The sequence below is a fragment of the Bubalus kerabau genome, chromosome 16, assembly GCF_029407905.1.
Source record: "Bubalus kerabau isolate K-KA32 ecotype Philippines breed swamp buffalo chromosome 16, PCC_UOA_SB_1v2, whole genome shotgun sequence".
NCBI classification, from domain to species: domain Eukaryota; kingdom Metazoa; phylum Chordata; class Mammalia; order Artiodactyla; family Bovidae; genus Bubalus; species Bubalus kerabau.
In genome coordinates, this window is record NC_073639.1 from 73,599,582 (window position 1) to 73,617,023 (window position 17,442).

At 49.6% G+C, this 17,442-nt stretch overlaps 1 protein-coding gene across 1 annotated transcript in view; it reads left to right on the plus strand.

Moving 5' to 3' along the window:
* The first annotated feature begins 5,145 nt into the window (after window positions 1-5,145).
* Window positions 5,146-17,442, plus strand: part of OSBP2 (oxysterol binding protein 2) — a 124,372-nt gene continuing 112,075 nt past the window's right edge. Inside the window, exon 1 of the mRNA XM_055549700.1 lies at window positions 5,146-5,827. Coding sequence (XP_055405675.1) covers window positions 5,172-5,827 — 656 coding nt within the window. The 5' untranslated portion in view covers window positions 5,146-5,171. The remainder of the gene's footprint in view (window positions 5,828-17,442) is intronic.

Below are 17,442 nucleotides of genomic sequence, written 5' to 3' on the forward strand. Positions count from 1 at the left end.
TGACCATGTGGTCACTGACATGGCAGGGAGGAACTCTTGGGTGAGAATGCTGGGACGTCATGGCAGGTCCCAGCTCCAGGGTGTCAGGCAAGGGCAGCGGCATCAGATCCCAGCAAGTGGGTGTGGGGCAGCCTGTCAGGGGCCTCCGCAGATGATCATAGGGGCAGATAGCTGGGGAGCAGGGGAGGCAGTCGCAGTTAAGAGTGATCCCACAGTTCTTACATGTTCATCCCATCCGCCTATCCTCCCATCCATCCACCCATCACTCACTTATCCATCTGTCCATGTGGCGCTTCAGCCCACAGTCAGAACACAAATGTGGAGAAGCTGATTCTCCTGTTTGCCGTGACACCCTCACTGCCCCCCGCCGCTGTGGGAATTGGGGTGACCTGCCCGCTGGGAGTGCCTCTGCCCTGATTCACTCTGACCTCGAGCAAGTCACTTCTCTTTGCTGAGAGTCTGGGGAACTGGTAAAATCTCAGAGCTGCCTCGAACAGGCCGCTTCTCTTATTTCATCAAGAGGTAGCTGAGACAGAGTGGGGAATTGACTTGCCAAGGTCAGATAAGGAATTACTGGTGGATCTGGGACTAGATCCCGGGGGCTGCCAATCGTTTGTAAAGTGGGAATGGGAATTCTGGCTCTCCTCACTTTCTGGGATTGTAGGGAGGACCCCACGAGATAAGTGGTAGGAAAGTGACGTGAGAAATGAGGTCACCAGGGCAGAAAGTCCCAGAGGTGCAACCTAGGCCCCTGCTGCCGGGCCAGTGCAGATCCAATGATGACCGCAAGGGGTCAGCAGATGCTTGTGCACTCAGCTGGGATCTGCTCAAAGGCACTTTCTGTGAGCCAGGGTCTGGGTCATTTCATTCCTGGGGACCCCTAGCACAAACAAGACGATGGACGCATCGCAGCCCAGGCTACTGTTGAAGCGGGAAGTATTACTTGGGTATTACAATTCAGAGCCTGGCCCAGCTGCTGACTCTGCAGGGGTTTGAGGGCTGAGGGGCCAAGCCCGGAGCAGGCCTTGGCTGGGTCCCCCTGTGTCCCCAGTAACCTTTATCTTGGCTTCAGCTCTCTCGCCTGCAACTGTTCTGAGGGGGTTGGTGCAGGTGGCTGATCTCTTCACTTCCGTTCTCAAGCCCGAGATGTGGCACAGAGCTTTGCACACATGATGCTCCAAAAATATCTGCTGAGCAACTCCTGCCCTGAGCAGAGCCAGAAAAATCCAGGTCAGCTTGTGGCCACAGACACAAAGGTATATATGCTGGTTTGTGTCCCATTTACCCAGGGAAGGAGATGTACAAGCTAAGAGGGAGGCAGGACAGCATGTAGCTAAGAGCACAGATTTGGAAGGAAGGCCTAGTTCAAATCCCAAGTCAGCTGCTTTCCCAGCTTTATGTCCCTTAGCAAGTGCCCTGTGTAATCAAGCCAGTGTACGTCTCCTCTGCCATTATGCAGTTAGGTTTGGCTTACCTCTGGTGCCTTTGCCGAATGAGAATATCTGACTGGAAGCTTTGCGTGGGGCAGAATCAGAAATAACAGAGTCAGGAGGGCTCTGTTCTGTGATGCCGACATCCACTCCGCCAGCCCTTGCTGGCCTCAGATGTTTCATTCAGTCTCTTTAGAGAAGAGACATACTGTTTTCTGCCTGGGAGAAGTGTTGCCTTCACTTTGCAACCTTCAGTGTAGAGAGCGGTGGGGCAGTGGGTTGGAGCAGTTATTCCCCAACCCCTGCTCAAGGTGGTATGTGAGTCTACATTTATTATAAACTGAGCAGGTACAAAAGGATACTGGAAACTATGTGTGCGGCATACAAACAACATCAGCACAAAATGCCTGTGAGCTCACAGACGAGTTTGGAATCTGCTGTTCAGTCACTCAGTTGTGTCTAACTCTTTGTGACCCCATGGACTGTAGCATGCCAGGCTTCCCTGTTCTTCCCTGTCTCCCAGAGTTTGCTCAAACTCATATCCACTGAGTTGGGAATAAAATCCCCCATTTCACTTCCCTGTTCTTGCTCCTACCCTCCGCCATAACCTGTTGACTTTGAGCCTGAAGCCTCCCTGGGTTCTCTCAAGTCAGCTGGCTCCCACCTCCCGTTTAGCTGGCTGAGAGACTTCTCAGCCGCTGCTTCCACCTGTTGCCCTCGTAAGGGCTCGCATCCTCTTTCTATATTCCAAGCATTTGTTGAAATCTCCCATTTATCAGTGACCTTTCTTTCTTTCTGGCCATGCGATGTGAGATCTTCATTCCCTGACCAGGAATCGAACTCATGGCCCTCTGTAGTGGAAACGCTGAGTTCTTAGTGATCCATCTTTAAAATTGTAACATGACCTTCCCAAGCCTTCTTAACTGTTCTCTTTTGCCACATGGCATCTGTCACCTTCTAAATGATTTAATTGGCATATTTCTGTCTCCTTTTATTAGAACGTAAGCTCCAGAATGACAGGGACTTTTGTCAGAGTTCTTTTTTATTTTTTAATATTTTATTACTCTTATTTTATTTTTGTTTTTTGGCCCTCCCACATGGCATGTAGAATCTTGGTTCCCTGACCAGGGATCAAACCTGTGCCCCTGCATTGGAAGGTCAGAGTCTTAACCACTAGACCACCAGGGAAATCCCTGTCAAGTTTCTTTCAATGCTCCATCATCAGGGCCTAGAAGAAGACTTCGGGTATGATATGAATTCCATGAATGTTTGTTAAATAAAGTCTTGTTTCTAGTTCTGTTTGTTGGTAAATGCTTAGTACTTTGGCAATCTGTCCCACTTTTGTTTCAGTGGGGTCTCTTTGGGTCTCAGTAAAGATGGGAGGCGGACCCGGGTTCTTTTTAAATACCCTGTTGAAGTCTCCTTGTCAGTGGTTCTCTGTGAAGGGGTCATGGGCCCCTTTAAGATTATAATGAAACCTACCACAAGTTGGAACTTACTATGTTAAATGAGCTTTACATACATGATTCTATTACTGTCAACCTGTGAGGTAGAGATTATTTTCCTCATTTTCATTTCACCGATGAGTAAGAGGAAGCTCAGTGAAGTGGCTGAAGGTCCCACAGCTATGAGAGTCCGTTGGGCTGGGATTTCTTTAGTGGCTCTGACTCCCAAAGCCCAAGATTTTCCCTCCACACCACTGCCCATCAAGATGTGGTCCATGATGGGAACTTCCCTGATGGTCCAGTGGCTAAGACTTCCCCTTCCAATGCAGGAGGTGTGGATTTGGTCAGCTAAGAGCCCATATGCCTGGTGGTCAAAAAAACCCAAAACATGAAACAGAAGCAATATTGTAACAAATTCAATGAAGACTTTAAAAATGGGCCACATTAAAAAAAACAACAACAACCTTTAAAACAAATGTGGTCCAAGATATACCCACTCAGAAACCCCTGGGGAACTCATTAAAATAGGTGCTCCCAGGCACTTCCCTGGTGGTCCAGTGTAAGACTCCCACTTCCACTGCCAGGGGCATGGGTTCAATCCCTGGTTGGGGTCCTAAGATCCTGCATGCTGCATGGTGATCCTGCATAAATAACTAAAAACTAAAATTCATGCTCCTGAATTCCACCTCAGACCTACTGACTCGGAGTCCCAGGGAGATGGGGATGGAAAACTGAATTTATAGTAAGCTTCCCTGGAGAGATTTGAAACATTATTTTTGAACAGGTGAAACAGACACTTGGTTAAAATATTCAAGAGGTTCAAAATGGGATAAATGCAGAGAGAGCCCCCCACTGCCTTCCCTGCTTGCACACTTCCCCTCTACCCGCTGTCCCCAAGAGGCAATCACTTTTCTTTGACTCAGCACATTGAAGTTTGAGGCCCATCTTAGTGTTTGCGGGATATACCAAGATGGGTAGGTTTCTGCACCCTAGAACTCACAAAAACCTTCAGGCAAGGCCATCAATCATTCAGGGGCAGGTGCCCCAGGAAGGGGTCTCAGAGTCACCAGATGGTAGGACTTCTGCTTGGGTGCGTATCTGCAGCCTCTGTTTCTAGGACCTTCCAGTCTGCTCAGCTGCCGCCATCACTTTGAGTAGGGGGCTGGTCCCTGCACAGGTGGTTCACAAGACCAGAAATGGACAGTGAGTGAGGGGCGGGTAAGGACCAGCAGAGGGGAGCCTACACACAAGTCGGGTCTGGAGGAATATGGAAGCGCAGTACCCAACCTTTCAAGCTGTGTTTCCCCTTGTTTGTGGCAACCATGACCTTCCCTTTGGGATAGATACTTTAAAATCAGTTGTGCTTAATCTTTCTGGGATCACAGACTCCTTTGGGAAGCCCATGAAAACTAGGGACCTCTCTAGAAAAATGCACAGACACGTTAAACTCCACAGGCAAAGCTTCACAGAGGCCAGCCAAAATTCCCCAGGGGTGTCCAGGAGCTCAGAGTTCGGAACTTCTCTTTTGGAGGTGGTCCTTGTACTACACCGCTTGGCCCACTAAACTCTCTCTGTTCCTTTATAGAGTCTGAACTTTGTTGCCACTTGCAGCGAAGTGCCCTGGATGAAGTACAGGCTAGCTGGCCCAGTAGGTGGGGGCGCGGTGGCTCCGGCCCCGAGCCTGGTCGCAGGGCGAGGGACCCCTAGACAGGTAACAGCTGCCACAGGGGGCGGGGGCGGTGCGCGGTGGGCGTCCTCCTCAGCTTTTAGCGTCATCCGGCTGGGCCCCTTTGCTGTGGGCGCATTTTCTGGGTTTTGTGGAGCGAACCCCCGCCCCGTCCCCGACCCCACCCCGGGTCGGAGGCGGGGAGAGCCGGTGCGGGGCCGCGGACAGAGCTGCGATGGGAGCCGGCGGGCTCCGCATTCATCATTGTTCCCCTAGCGCCTGGCACGGGTTGGGGCACAGGCAGGGTTGGTGATCCGAAGCGCGCCGGCTCTTCTGTGTCGCCCGGTCCCCGAGCTCTCGTCCCACAAGTGTTTCCTGAGCGCCTTCCGAGGACCAGTCCGGGAGCCGGGAGCTGGCGACTCAAGGAAAGGACGGGGGTTCAAGTCCAGCCGGCTGCGCGCCGCGAGGACCACGAGCGCTGGTGCGGGCGCCGCGGGGCGCACGGGCCGCGGAGGGACCCGCGCGCGCCCCCGCCGCGCGCTCGTGACGGCGCCCCCGGCCCCGCCCCAGGCCTCCGCCTCCCGCGTCCCCCCTCCCCCCGGCTCGGCCGCGCTCGGGTCGGCGGGCTCCATGGGGAAAGCGGCCGCTCTGTGCCGAGGCGGCGGCTGCGGCGGCCGCTCCCGCGGGCTGTCGTCGCTCTTCACGGTTGTCCCCTGCCTGTCCTGCCACACGGCGGCGCCGAGCATGAACGCTCCCACGCCCGGCTCCGGACCGGAGCCCAAGCCTCAGCTTCAGCCGGTGCCCCAGCCTCAGCGGGAGCTGGTGTCTGAACAGGTGTCGGAACCAGTTTCTGAGCGGGCGCCAGGATCGGAGCCCGAGCCCAAGAAGATGTCTGAGCCCAGGCCAGGGTTCAGACAGGAACTGGAATTGTTGCCGGCGCTGGGGACCGCGTCAGGGCCCCGGGAAGAGTGGGGCTCAAACCCGGGGCCTGGGACCCCCACCAAGGCCCCCTTTGAGCAGGTGCCGGCGCTGGGGCCAGCAGTGGGGAGCGTGCCCCTGATCAAACCTGAGTCAGGGTTGTTGCCGGCATCAAAGGACCCGCGCCCGGGGCAGGTGAAGACACACCTTGGGATGGCAGTGCCCCGGAGCAGCTCGCCGGGCGTTGTCCCCATGGTCTCACTTCCTCTGGACAACTTCAAGGGCTGGCTTCTCAAGTGGACCAACTACCTGAAGGGCTACCAGCGCCGCTGGTTCGTGCTCAGCAATGGCCTCCTGTCCTACTACAGGTATGGAGGTGTCAGGGTAGGGGCTGAGTTTGAAGGGTGGAGATGCTGCCATCATGGTGACGGAGGGCATCCAGGGTTGGAGGGTGTGGCCACTGGCCCAGGATGTTTGGGAACAGGCACTCTAGCAGGAGAAATAATGCCTCTGGCCAACCTTCAACGCTGGCAGGGGAGTCCCCTGTGGACACAACCTTTGGAAAGCTTGGGTCTGGCGAGTGAGCAGGGAGGTTGGAGTGAGGGAGTGATCTGGGGCCTGGGGACCCCTCTGGCCCTGGTGGCTGTGGGACCTGGGGCAGCTATCCAGAGTCGGAACCCCCCCACATCCTTGAAACAAGAGCTTTCTAGTTGAGCTAAAATTACTGCATTAGGAGCTGAGGGGGCAGTAACCTTGTTCAGCCCTTAGGACCCGCATGTGGGAAAGGCTCCTGCTCCCTCCTCAGTGAGTCAGACTGCTTCCCCCTTTCCCTAGAGTCTGCTATTTGCCAACCTTGGCCTGGGGGCACAGCAGACTCAGCCTCCTCAGACACTTCAGGAGCCCATCTTGACATTCAATAGAGAATCAGGAAGTGTCCCACCGTGGCCTTTCTTATTCCTGAAGCAGCATGGGGCTCAAAATTGAAGTCTAGTGGTGGGATACCTAACACTGTATTCCACTGAAACGGATTGAAAGGGGGAAAGATCCTGAAGGCTGCCTTGGCATGTTTCCTGGGGACAGGTGGTTTAAACTTTGAGATCGTAGATCACTCTTTACCATAATAGATTCTCAAACCTGAGCAAGCATTGGGATTCGCTGAAGGGCTTGTTGAAACATTGCTCTGCCATCCTGCTGAGGTTCTGCTGCAGGGCGTCTAGGAGGGGCCCCGAGAGTCAGCTTTTCTAACAAGTTCCCAGGTGATGTTGCTCAGGACCACAGTCTAAGAAGCGCGGCTCCATTGTCACTGCAAACAGGAGAGCCCTGCCTTTCTGAGACTCAGGTCACTCTGCTCACTTTACTCAGCTGGGCAGTCTCTTCAGGTTACCCACTGGAGCATTCATGTGGTCCTTCCTAGCCTTTTTGGAACACGATTTCTAGAGGATAGTTGAATCTGTGACGCCCTTGATTATTTGGGACTGACCTTAAGCGATGGTTCCCCCTCAAAGTGGGGATCGAATCGCTGTCTTTAATTCCCGGCAGGGGGGAAAGCTGACCTGTTTCTCACGCGACTGTCTCTTGTGGTGGTGTGGTACCCCTCGGCCCTCTCGGCTGCACCGTACACATCACAGGACAGAGTGTTCTCAGAGCTAGGCGACTGAGCAAAATGAGATCCTTTTCCAAATGATGTTTTTATCCCATTTCCCTACCCTGTCTGGCGTGTAAACAGTCACGTGCGCATGCAGTGACAGAGGCCATCAGTGATTTGCTATAAAGAAGTGTCGCCCTGTCTTCTTACAGGCAAGGGACGTAACGCATAGGACATGTCAACTGTGGGCCACACATGAATAAATGTTCATTTATTTCATCCCCGAAATCACACTGTGAGGTGGGTTCCGGGATTGTCTTCTTGTACAGATGAGGAGTCCTGAGGTTTACCAGAGGGACGTGTCTTGTCCAGAGCCACCGGACCAGGTAGGCAGTGGAGAGAGAGTCTGACCTGGGCCCTTTGCGCTCCAAAGTCTGTGCCTGTCCCAGATGTGAGGACTGATGCCAGTTCAAACTTGAGTTCAGCATTTCTGAGTTATTTGTATCTTCCCAGGTACTACTAAGAGTCAGTAGTCGGGGTCAATGTAATGTTTATGAGTCTAGGGTCCCATCGTGGCAGGAAGCCCTAGTTGTAGTGGAAAACCTGACCTCATGTGTTTTTGTTTTGCTTTAATCAGTAGAACAAAAATGTCCCTTTTTTTTTGGATATGAATAACTATGTATAGACAGTTGGCCTTTCAAGGTAACTTGAAATGTCTAGATTCTCTGGGTCGTGAAGAAAAATTCTCCTTGTTTGCTGATTAGATTGTGGGGACAAATACTGGTTTAGGGGAGAGGAAGGGGTGGGAACAAGTTTTCTTGTGTGTGTGTTTGCACAGTCCAGCTCTGTAGTTTGATTCGTGGACGTTTCTAGATTTCAAGGTGGGCCAAGTTGTTGCTCCAGTCGCTTGGGCGGGATGAATGATCCCTGACGTTTATACAGCTTTCTCCCTCCTTTAGCCCCATGTGAGGCCACCACGAAGATGTTCTCAGTCCCATTTTACAGGAAGGGAAATTGAGGCTGAATAGTGAGCTTCAGGGGTGGTGTATGCCGAGGTGCCCAGCCTGAAGGTGGTGTCTCCAGTGCCACAGAAGCTGAGTTAGTCTCCGAGTGCAGAAAAGGCCCTTCTCCAGTGGAATCATGCCTCACTTCTCCCCTGCACTCCAGTTCTGCCTTCTGGAAGACGCTTTGGTCTGCTTCTCCTCAGGCCTCCCAAGGCCTCAGGTGTTGATACCACTCTGCTGTCCCTGCTTGTGGTCTGAATCCTGCCTTCCAGACCAGGCCTGGCCGTCCTGCCTGCTGGGCTCAAGGGCTGAGCAGCCTCCAGGCCTGCTGCTCACAGTCTTGACAGCTCAGGGTGGGTTATCCAGGCCTCCGTCTGCACCCAGGTCCTTGGCTCTTTAAGTGTGTGTGGCTGGAATAGAGGCAAATTCTGGTGCTTGTGAGTTGCACACAGATTAAGATAACTCTTTTTTCATGATCTCCTTTCTTTCTTTTTAAATGTGGCACGCAGAATCTTTAGTTGCAGCATGTGGGATCTAAGTTCCCTGACCAGGGTTTGAACCCAGGCCCCCTGCACTGGGAGCATGGAGTCCTAGACACTGGACCACCAGGGAAATCCCCAAAGTTACCATTTCTTTCATGATCTTTCCTTAGGGGCCTGGTAGAGTCAGCGTTAGTGCTGGGTGACATGGCTGCTGGGGAAGGAACTGGAGCCTCTTCTCTTGGTAGCTTCCCTTTTGGAAAAACTGTAAATTTTGTTTGTTTGTTTTGAAACTGAGCAAAGCCTGGTTTGGACATTTCTTGTGTTCCTTGCCTGATCCTATGCTCCAGCCTGCCTCTCTCCAGGATAACTATCATTGCAAAGCCTGATCAACATCCATTTTCTTTTTTTTAATTTAGTTTTATCTCATCTATATGCTGGAGAAGGAAATGGCAACCCACTCCAGTATTCTTGCCTGGGAAAATCCCATGGACAGAGGAGCCTGGTGGGCTGCAGTCCGTGGGGTTGCAAAGAGTTGGACATGACTGAGTGACTAAGCACTCGCACATCTATATGCAATTAAAAAAAAAAAGTTTTTCATTTCAACCACTTTAATTTTATTTAAAAAAATCTTGTTTTATTTTATTTTAAAATATTTATGTATTTGGTTGCCAAAGGTATTAATTTCGGCATGTGGGATCTAGTTCCTTGACCAGGGATCAAATCCGGGCCCCCTGCAATTGGGAGCATGGAGTCTTAGCTGCTGGAGCAGCAGGGAAGTCCCTCAACCATTTTTAACTGTGTGAAAAGGGATCTTGTACAACAGATGATTTGGGGGGACTAGTTTTGGGTGCTCTATGACGGCCCAGGTTGAAAGTGTACCTTTTACCTGTGTGTGTTCCTCTTGTTAGCGCGTGCCTGCTCAGTAGCATCTGACTGTCTGCAGCCCCATGGATGGTAGCCTGCCAGGCTCCTCTGTCTGTGGAATTTCCCAGGCAAGAATACTGGAGTGGGCTCCCACATCTCTTGTGTCTCCTGCATTAGAGGTGGATTCTTTACCACTGAGCCACCTGGGAAGCCCTGCTCCTCTTGATGGGTGATTACAGAAACACTTGAATGCGTGCGGGAGTCCTTGCAGGTGAGATCACTGGGTTGTGGAGATTGTGAACGCCGAGCTCTTTTCCAGAGCAGTTGTGCCGGTTTATAGTCCCACTGGGAACAAATAAGAGCTTTTTGTGGATCTCTGATCTCTGTCCTTTGCAGCTCTTGGTATTGTCAGCGTTGACTTTGCCAATTACATGAGTATTGCATCATAGTCTTGACCTGCATTTCAGTCCCCGTTATTTTTACTTTGATAGAAAATCGGGGGCGGGGTGGGGGTTGGATTAGAACTTCTCCATTAAGTGTGGCTTCCTCGAGTGTTTCTGTCCTAGATTCTGCTGGAAAAGCTCACTCAAAGTCAAGTTTGTTCCAAGGGAGAAAGTACACAGTGCCAACAGCTGGACTTAGTAACATTCGTATTATCAGGAATAACAAGACGCTCTTTGTAAATATTGTCACATACTGAAAGCATTTCTGGGAGGTCTGGGTAATTGTTGGCAGGTTTTTACTTCTTTCCAACAATGTGTTAGGAATATAAATACAGGAGGCAAGGTTATTCTATTGCCCGGCACACTTAATCACATATCTGTTTGACTATTTGAATACCAATAACGGAAATATGGTTTTGTGCTCTTTTTTGGTTGTTAGTTCCCATTTAAAAACTTTCATCCCAAGTTCTCATCTCACAGGGAATGTGTAACTACCTGAAATTAGGGAAGAATTCATAATAATAATGCAGAATTTTCAAAGGTATGGGCTTCCCTGGTGGCTCAGCTGGTAAAGAATCTGCACGCAATGCGGGAGACCTGGGTTTGATCCCCAGGTTGGGAAGATCCCCTGGAGAAGGGAACAGCTACCCACTCCAGTATTCTGGTCTGGAGAATTCCTTGGACTGTATAGATTCGGCTCGTAAAGAGTCGGACTCGACTGAGCGACTTTCATTCTTCAAAGGTATTCAGTTCAGTTCAGTCACTCAGTTGTGTCCAACTCTTTGCAACCCCATGAATCGCAGCACGCCAGGCCTCCCTGTCCATCACCATCTCCTGGAGTTCACTCAAACTCACGTCCATTGAGTCAGTGATGCCATCCAACCATCTCATCCTCTGTCGTCCCCTTCTCCTCGTGCCCCCAATCCCTCCCAGCATCAGAGTCTTTTCCAATGAATCAACTCTTCGCATGAGGTGGCCAAAGTACTGGAGTTTCAGCCTTAGCATCATTCCTTCCAAAGAACACCCAGGGCTGATCTCCTTTAGAATGGACTGGTTGGATCTCCTTGAAGTCCAAGGGACTCTCAAGAGTCTTCTCCAACACCACAGTTCAAAAGCATCAATTCTTCGGCACTCAGCTTTCTTCACAGTCCAACTCATTAGCCCTTAACAAACACACGAAAAGATGCTCAATATCACTCATTATCAGAGAAATTCGAATCAAAACCACAGTGAGGTACCATCTCACACCGGTCAGAATGGCTGCCATCAGAAAGTCTACAAACAATAAATGCTGGAGAGGGTGAGGAGAAAAAGGAACCCTCTTACACTGTTGGTGGGAGTGCAAACTAGTACAGCCACTATGGAGAACGGTGTGGAGATTCCTTAAAAAATTGGAAATAGAACTGCCATACAACCCCGCAATCCCACTGTTGGGCATACACACCAAGGAAACCAGAATTGAAAGAGACACGTGTACCCCAATGTTCATCGCAGCACTGTTTATAATAGCCAGGACATGGAAGCAACCTAGTTGTCCATCAGCAGACGAATGGTTAAGAAAGCTGTGGTACATATACACAATGGACTATTACTCAGCCATTAAAAAGAATACATTTGAATCAGTTCTAATGAGGTGGATGAAACTGGAGCCTATTATACAGAGCTAAGTAAGTCAGAAAGAAAAACACCAATATAGTATATTAACTCATATATATGGAATTTAGAAAGATGGTAACGATGATCCTATATGCGAGACAGCAGATGTAAAGAACAGACTTTTGGACTCTGGGAGAAGGCGAGGGTGGGATGATTTGAGAGGATAGCATTGAAACATGTATATTATCATATGTGAAATAGATCACCAGTCCAGGTTCGATGCATGAGACAGGGTGCTCGAGGCTGGTGCATTGGGATGACCCTGAGGGATGGGATGGGGAGGGAGGTGGAAGGGAGGGTCAGGATGGGGAACACATGTACACCCATGGCTGATTCATGTCAATGTATGGCAAAACCCACCACAATATTGTAAAGTAATTGGGCTCCAATTAAAATAAATTTAAAAAAATAAATGGAAAAAAAAAGAAATCTTTTAAAAAAAAGTATTAGCCTCAACAAGTCCTTATGGTGAGAGTGTTTGACACATAAGCTTTATCCACGTTAATGACACAGTTGATTTGATTAAACAAAAGTCTGTTTTGTTCTGTACAGGTTGCCTGCTCGGTAACATTAGAAATGACATTTGCTTCCCAGGAAATGATTTCAAGCAAATCATGAAATGAAAACTTTAAAAAAATATTTGTTTGGCTGCATCGGGTCTTGGTTGTGGCATTCAGGATCTTCGTTGCATCGTGTGGGATTTTTCACTGGTGCACAGACTTCCTGGTTGTAGCACATGGTCTCCAGAGCACGTGGACTCAGCCATTGTGGTGAGTGGACTTGGTTGCTCAACCAGGGATTGATCCCGCATTCCCTGCATCGCAAGGCCAGTTCTTAACCACAGGACCACCAGGGAAGTCCACCCAAAAGGTTTTAATTTATTATTGTTCAGGCTAATCTGTGGGTAGGAATAGCGAAGCCAGTTATCGAGAAAGGGACCAAGGAAATTAGTCTGGGTCTATAAGAAAGAAGGCTCCAGTCAATTGAAAGTAAGTTTTCAAAGTCCTCCAGCTGAGGAAGCCCACTGAACACATGGTGAATCGGGCCCACTTTAGGGTGGAGGCCAAGACGTTTTTGCCTGTAGGATAGATTGAGTACTCCTCCGGTGAGGCCAAATCTCAGAGGCAAGCTCTCCTGGAGACAGTGCTTTTTTCTCAGTGTATATAATTTTATTGTTTATTTTTTGGCTGTGCTGGGCCTTTGTGGCTGCCTGCGCTTTTTCTGCCCTTGTGGTAAGCGGGTGCTGCTCTGCAGCTGCGACGCGCAGCTCGCATTGCGGAGACTTCTCTTGTTGCAGAGCATGGGCTCTAGGGCACAGGCTCAGTGGTTGTGGTGCACAGGCTTAGTTACCTGCCAACGTGTGGGATCTTCTGGCATCAAGGATCTAACCCCTGTCTCTTGCATTGGCAGGCAGATTCTTTACCATTGAGCCATCAGGGAGGCCTAGTATTTTTTTAAAATAAAGTTTTATTGGGACACAGTCATGCCCATTCATTTTTGTGGCTATGACTCCTTTTTTTTTTTTTTTTTTTGCAGCGCTGCAAGTTTTGTGGGCTCTTAGTTCCCCATCAGGGATTGAACTCTTGTCCTCATCAAAGAAAGCAGAGTCTTATATGTGACTGCACAGTGAAAGCGTAGTCTTATCTTAATCCCCTGAGACAGTCTTTTTGATGTCAGTTTGGTGGTGGTTTAGTCACCAAGTTGTGTCCGACTCTTGTGACCCATGGACTGTAGCCTGCTAGGCTCCCCTGTCCATGGGATTCTCCAGGCAAGAATACTGGAGTGGGTTGCCATTCCCTTCTCCATGATGTCAGTTTAGGTGATGCTTAAAGGATGGAGCTAGAAAATACCATCCAGTTGCAAAATGTCCCTGAAAACATGAAGTTGAAAGTACAAGTCTTCAGGTTAAGCCACTGGGTTATCCACCCCAGAAGGTGGCTTTATTATATTGGATTCAGCTTTAATTTGAAATATCATCCAGTATTTTATATTATGAGACCATAAGGAAGCTGGGAAGGAATGCACGGGTTGAAAATGTGTACACATTTCTTTAATGTTTAGCACGAAGGTGTTGCAAAGAGCCTCCAAGAGGACTGGCAGTATGTTTTGGAGGAGACACGGCACGTCAGTGTTCTTAGCAAGGTCTTGTTCAGTTGCTAAGTCATGTCCTACACGTTGGGACCCTATGGACTTCAGCACACCAGGCTCCTCTGTCCTCCACTGTCTCCCTGAGTTTGCACAGACTCATGTCCATTGAGTTGGTGATGCTGTCTAACCATCTCATCCTCTCCTGCTCCCTTCCCTTGTTGCCTTCAACTTTCCTAGCACCAGGATCTTTTCTAGCGGGTCGGCTCTTCATATCAGGTAGCCAGCTTCAGCTGGATTTTCAGCTTCAGTTACAGTCCTTCAAATGAATATTCAGGGATGATTTCCTTTAGGATTGACTGGTTTGATCTCCTTGCAGTCCATGGGACTCTCAAGAGTCTTCTCCAGCACCACAATTTGAAAGCATCAATTATTTGATGCTCAGCCTTCTTTACGGTCTGACACTGACATCCGTACATGACTATGGGAAAAGCCATAGCTTTGACCATACAGACCTTTGTGGGCAAAGTGATGTCTGCTTTTTAATATGTTGTCTAGGTTTGTCATAGCTTTCCTTGCAAGGAGAAGGCATCTTTTAGTGAGGTGTAGTCACACAAATTATAATTTCCCCACACAACCCGCTCCTCCTCCTGACCTTCCTTTCTTTGAATAGCTGGAAACCCGAGTCATGCTGCTTCCTGCCGCCCTCACCCTACATCAAATGGAACAGCCAAGCCCTGCCTGTCTCCTTCCCCGCGTCCACCCCTCCTCCCCATTGCTGGTGCTGCGTCATGGCTCAGGTCTGCCTTCTGCTGAGCTGGTGTCCCAGCCTCCAGCTTCTGCCCTGGACAGGGGCCCTGGTGTGGCGCCACCTGCCCGCCCCAAGGGCCCTATATTTCCCTGTCCTCTCCAGGAATCTCTTTCAACAGTCCCATCCCCTGTGTTAGCAGTCACCTACTGTGGGTTTCTCACATTTGAAATATCCATAATGGCCCCAGACTGACCTAAGGACCACATCTTTCTCCTTTGGGAGTTTATAGAGTTGCTGTGTGGGCACCTCTGCAGACAGCTTTGTGCCAAAGGGACACTGTGGCCAAGTCTGGCATCTTCCTTTTTTTTTTTTAATTAAAAAAATCTTTTGGCAGGGGAGGCTGCGTGTGTCATGTGGGATCTTAGTTCCCCAACCAGGGATCGAACCTGGGCTCCCTGCACTGGGAGCACAGCATTCTAACCACTGGACAACCAGGGACGTCTCATCTCAGGCACTTTTCTGACTAGACCTTCCCCAAGGCCCTTCTTGGATTTGTCAGGCTTGGGTTTGCCTGACTTGGGTTTGCCCAGGACGAGGATACACTCGCCACATGGACCTCCTTCCTCTACAGGACCTTCCCTTTTACACCTTTGGTGAGATGTCTGGTGTGAGTTCTTCAGCTGCTGCAAAGCCTTGTACCTTCTTCAGGGAGGGTCTGTTAATCCAAGATCAGAGCCAGCACACAACCTGGAACATGGTGACAGCGAACGTACCGCAGCTTTGGTTGTATCACTTACTGAGGGCCGACAATGTACAGGCAGCGTGGGAGACAAGCACGCGTGCATCGTGGAACCACTGGGTGGAGGAGGAGGGGCCCAGTCTCCAGTTTCAGCAGTAATTAAGTTCCTGGCCAGCCTCTGCATCCGTCCTGGCCAGTCAGTGAGAGGCCAGCGGGTTCAGGCAAAGTGCTGTGGGGCTTCCCAGGGGGCTGGCTACTCAAGCCTGTGGCTTTCACACCTCCTGTAGTCTTCTGGGATGCAGTTGGCAAAAGATGTCAATAAAGAAAGACAGGCTTGTGAAAAGGATGTGAGGTTCCTTAAACCAAGATCAATATCTGTTTATCCCAGGAGGGAACAAAATATGGAGGAAATGGGCCTGTTTCTTGGACGACAACTCTGGATGGTGACATGCGGAGAGGAGATGATGACCGATGCCCTGAACTAAAATTGATATTGGCAGCTTAATGTGTGTTGAGTCACACACCAGGTGTCCCCACACGGATGTGGCTTTAAGAGGTTCCCTTGGTAATTGCACACACGAAGCAAACTGTCATCGAGTCTCAGGGTCACGCTGGGCACTGTGTGCTTTTCTTCTTTTACGAGCGACTCTTTTCCCTCGTGTTTCCGCTTTTAAAAGTTCTCAGAGTTCCGATCACTTAGCTTCACCCCTCTTGGCCACTTGTCACATGTTCAGCCACAGCTCTGTGCGTCGGATGCCAGTTTAATGACCTTGATGCACACCTTTTGATCTGCGTTGCTGGGCCATTGCCTAAACCAAAAAGAGGGCAGATGGCCTTGCTGAGCTGGCTCGGAGCCGGGCTGTGTTGTCCTCTGAAGCGGCAGTAGGTGTTGTCTCCCTAAATATAACTTACAGTTTGTGGCTTCCCTGGACTCAGCGCTCACTGCCCTTCCCAGTCAGCTCCCTCCACCCTCCTTCCTCTGTCTTCAAGTCTTCTTCTGCCCAGCCGACCTTATTCTCCTTCTGCCAGCCACATGCCTTTCACTCTTCCCTTCAGATCCCTGTACCTACCACCTCCCAGCAAGAGCAACCCTCCCCACTGCTGCAGGTAGCCTAGCCAGGCAGCCGAATTCCAGGTCATCGCAGCCTGAACCTGCCTGGATCCCCCTGCGATGAGTGGGGCTGGCAGAACTATTGTTCCTCTGACGGCCCTTTTGTGTGGTATCATTTGGCTGTGTACTCCTGTTAGCTGGCTGTTGGCCCGTCTCCTCCCCGCCAGAGCATGGGGCTGTGTCTTCTCTCTATGGTGTCTCCTGGGGTGCTGGGCATAGTGTCTTGCAGATTCCCAAATGCCAGTGAAAAATATATATATATATTTTTTTTTCACAGAAGCTACATATGGCCCAGCTTCTCAGCTCCTATTCAGAGGCTTATCCTAAGACAAGGATATGTGATGAATTTGAGAGCTCATTGTATTCATTTACATTTAAAACTCTTTGTTATAGAGAATTTAAAACATCTGTAAGAGTAGACAAGAGTAAAATGGACCTGCATTCACCCATTTCTCTAGTTTCAACAATTATTAACTTCCCGGCCAATCTTATTTCATCTGAGTGCCCTTATCCCACATCATTTTGAAGTGAACTTCAAATATCATACATCACCTGTAAATATTTAAGTATCTTTAAGGGATAAGGATTTTTAAAAAACATATCCACAGCACCATTGTTACAATTAAAATTAGCAATAATTCCTTATTATCATCAAATATCAAGTCAGTGTTCAAAGTTTCAGTGGTCTCGAATGCCATAAAGTTTTTTTCCTAAGTGTTTTTTTGATACATTTGTTTGTATCGGGACCTAAATAAGGTCTGCCTATAGAATGTCTGTGGGACTTCCCTGGTGGTCCAGTGGTTAAGAATCTGCCTTCCAATGCAGGGGATGTGGGTTTGATCCCTGTTCGGGGAACTAAGATCCCACAAGCCACTGGGAAACTGAGCCCATGTGCTCTGAGGCCCACTCACCACAACTAGAGAGAACCCTGCACGCCACAGCGAGTATCCAGAGCGCTGTAACTAAGACCTGATGCTGCCAAATATATTAATCAATTTCTTAAAAGTTAGAAAAAAAGGATGTCTCTCTAGTTTTGCTGGTTGCCTCCTCTTGGTGTAGGTTAACATGTTCCTGTGTCCTCTGTGGTTCTCTAGCTTGGCGGATGGAGCTGGAAACTTGATCAGGTGGTGACGTGTTCATCAGGAGCTCGTGATGTCTGGTGACTTCTTGGTCTTTGACGTTAGCGGGTGGTAGCAGTCAGTCTTAGATTAGCCTAATTCTATCATTCTTCCTCACTTATTCGCAGGAATGCTTCTATAAAGA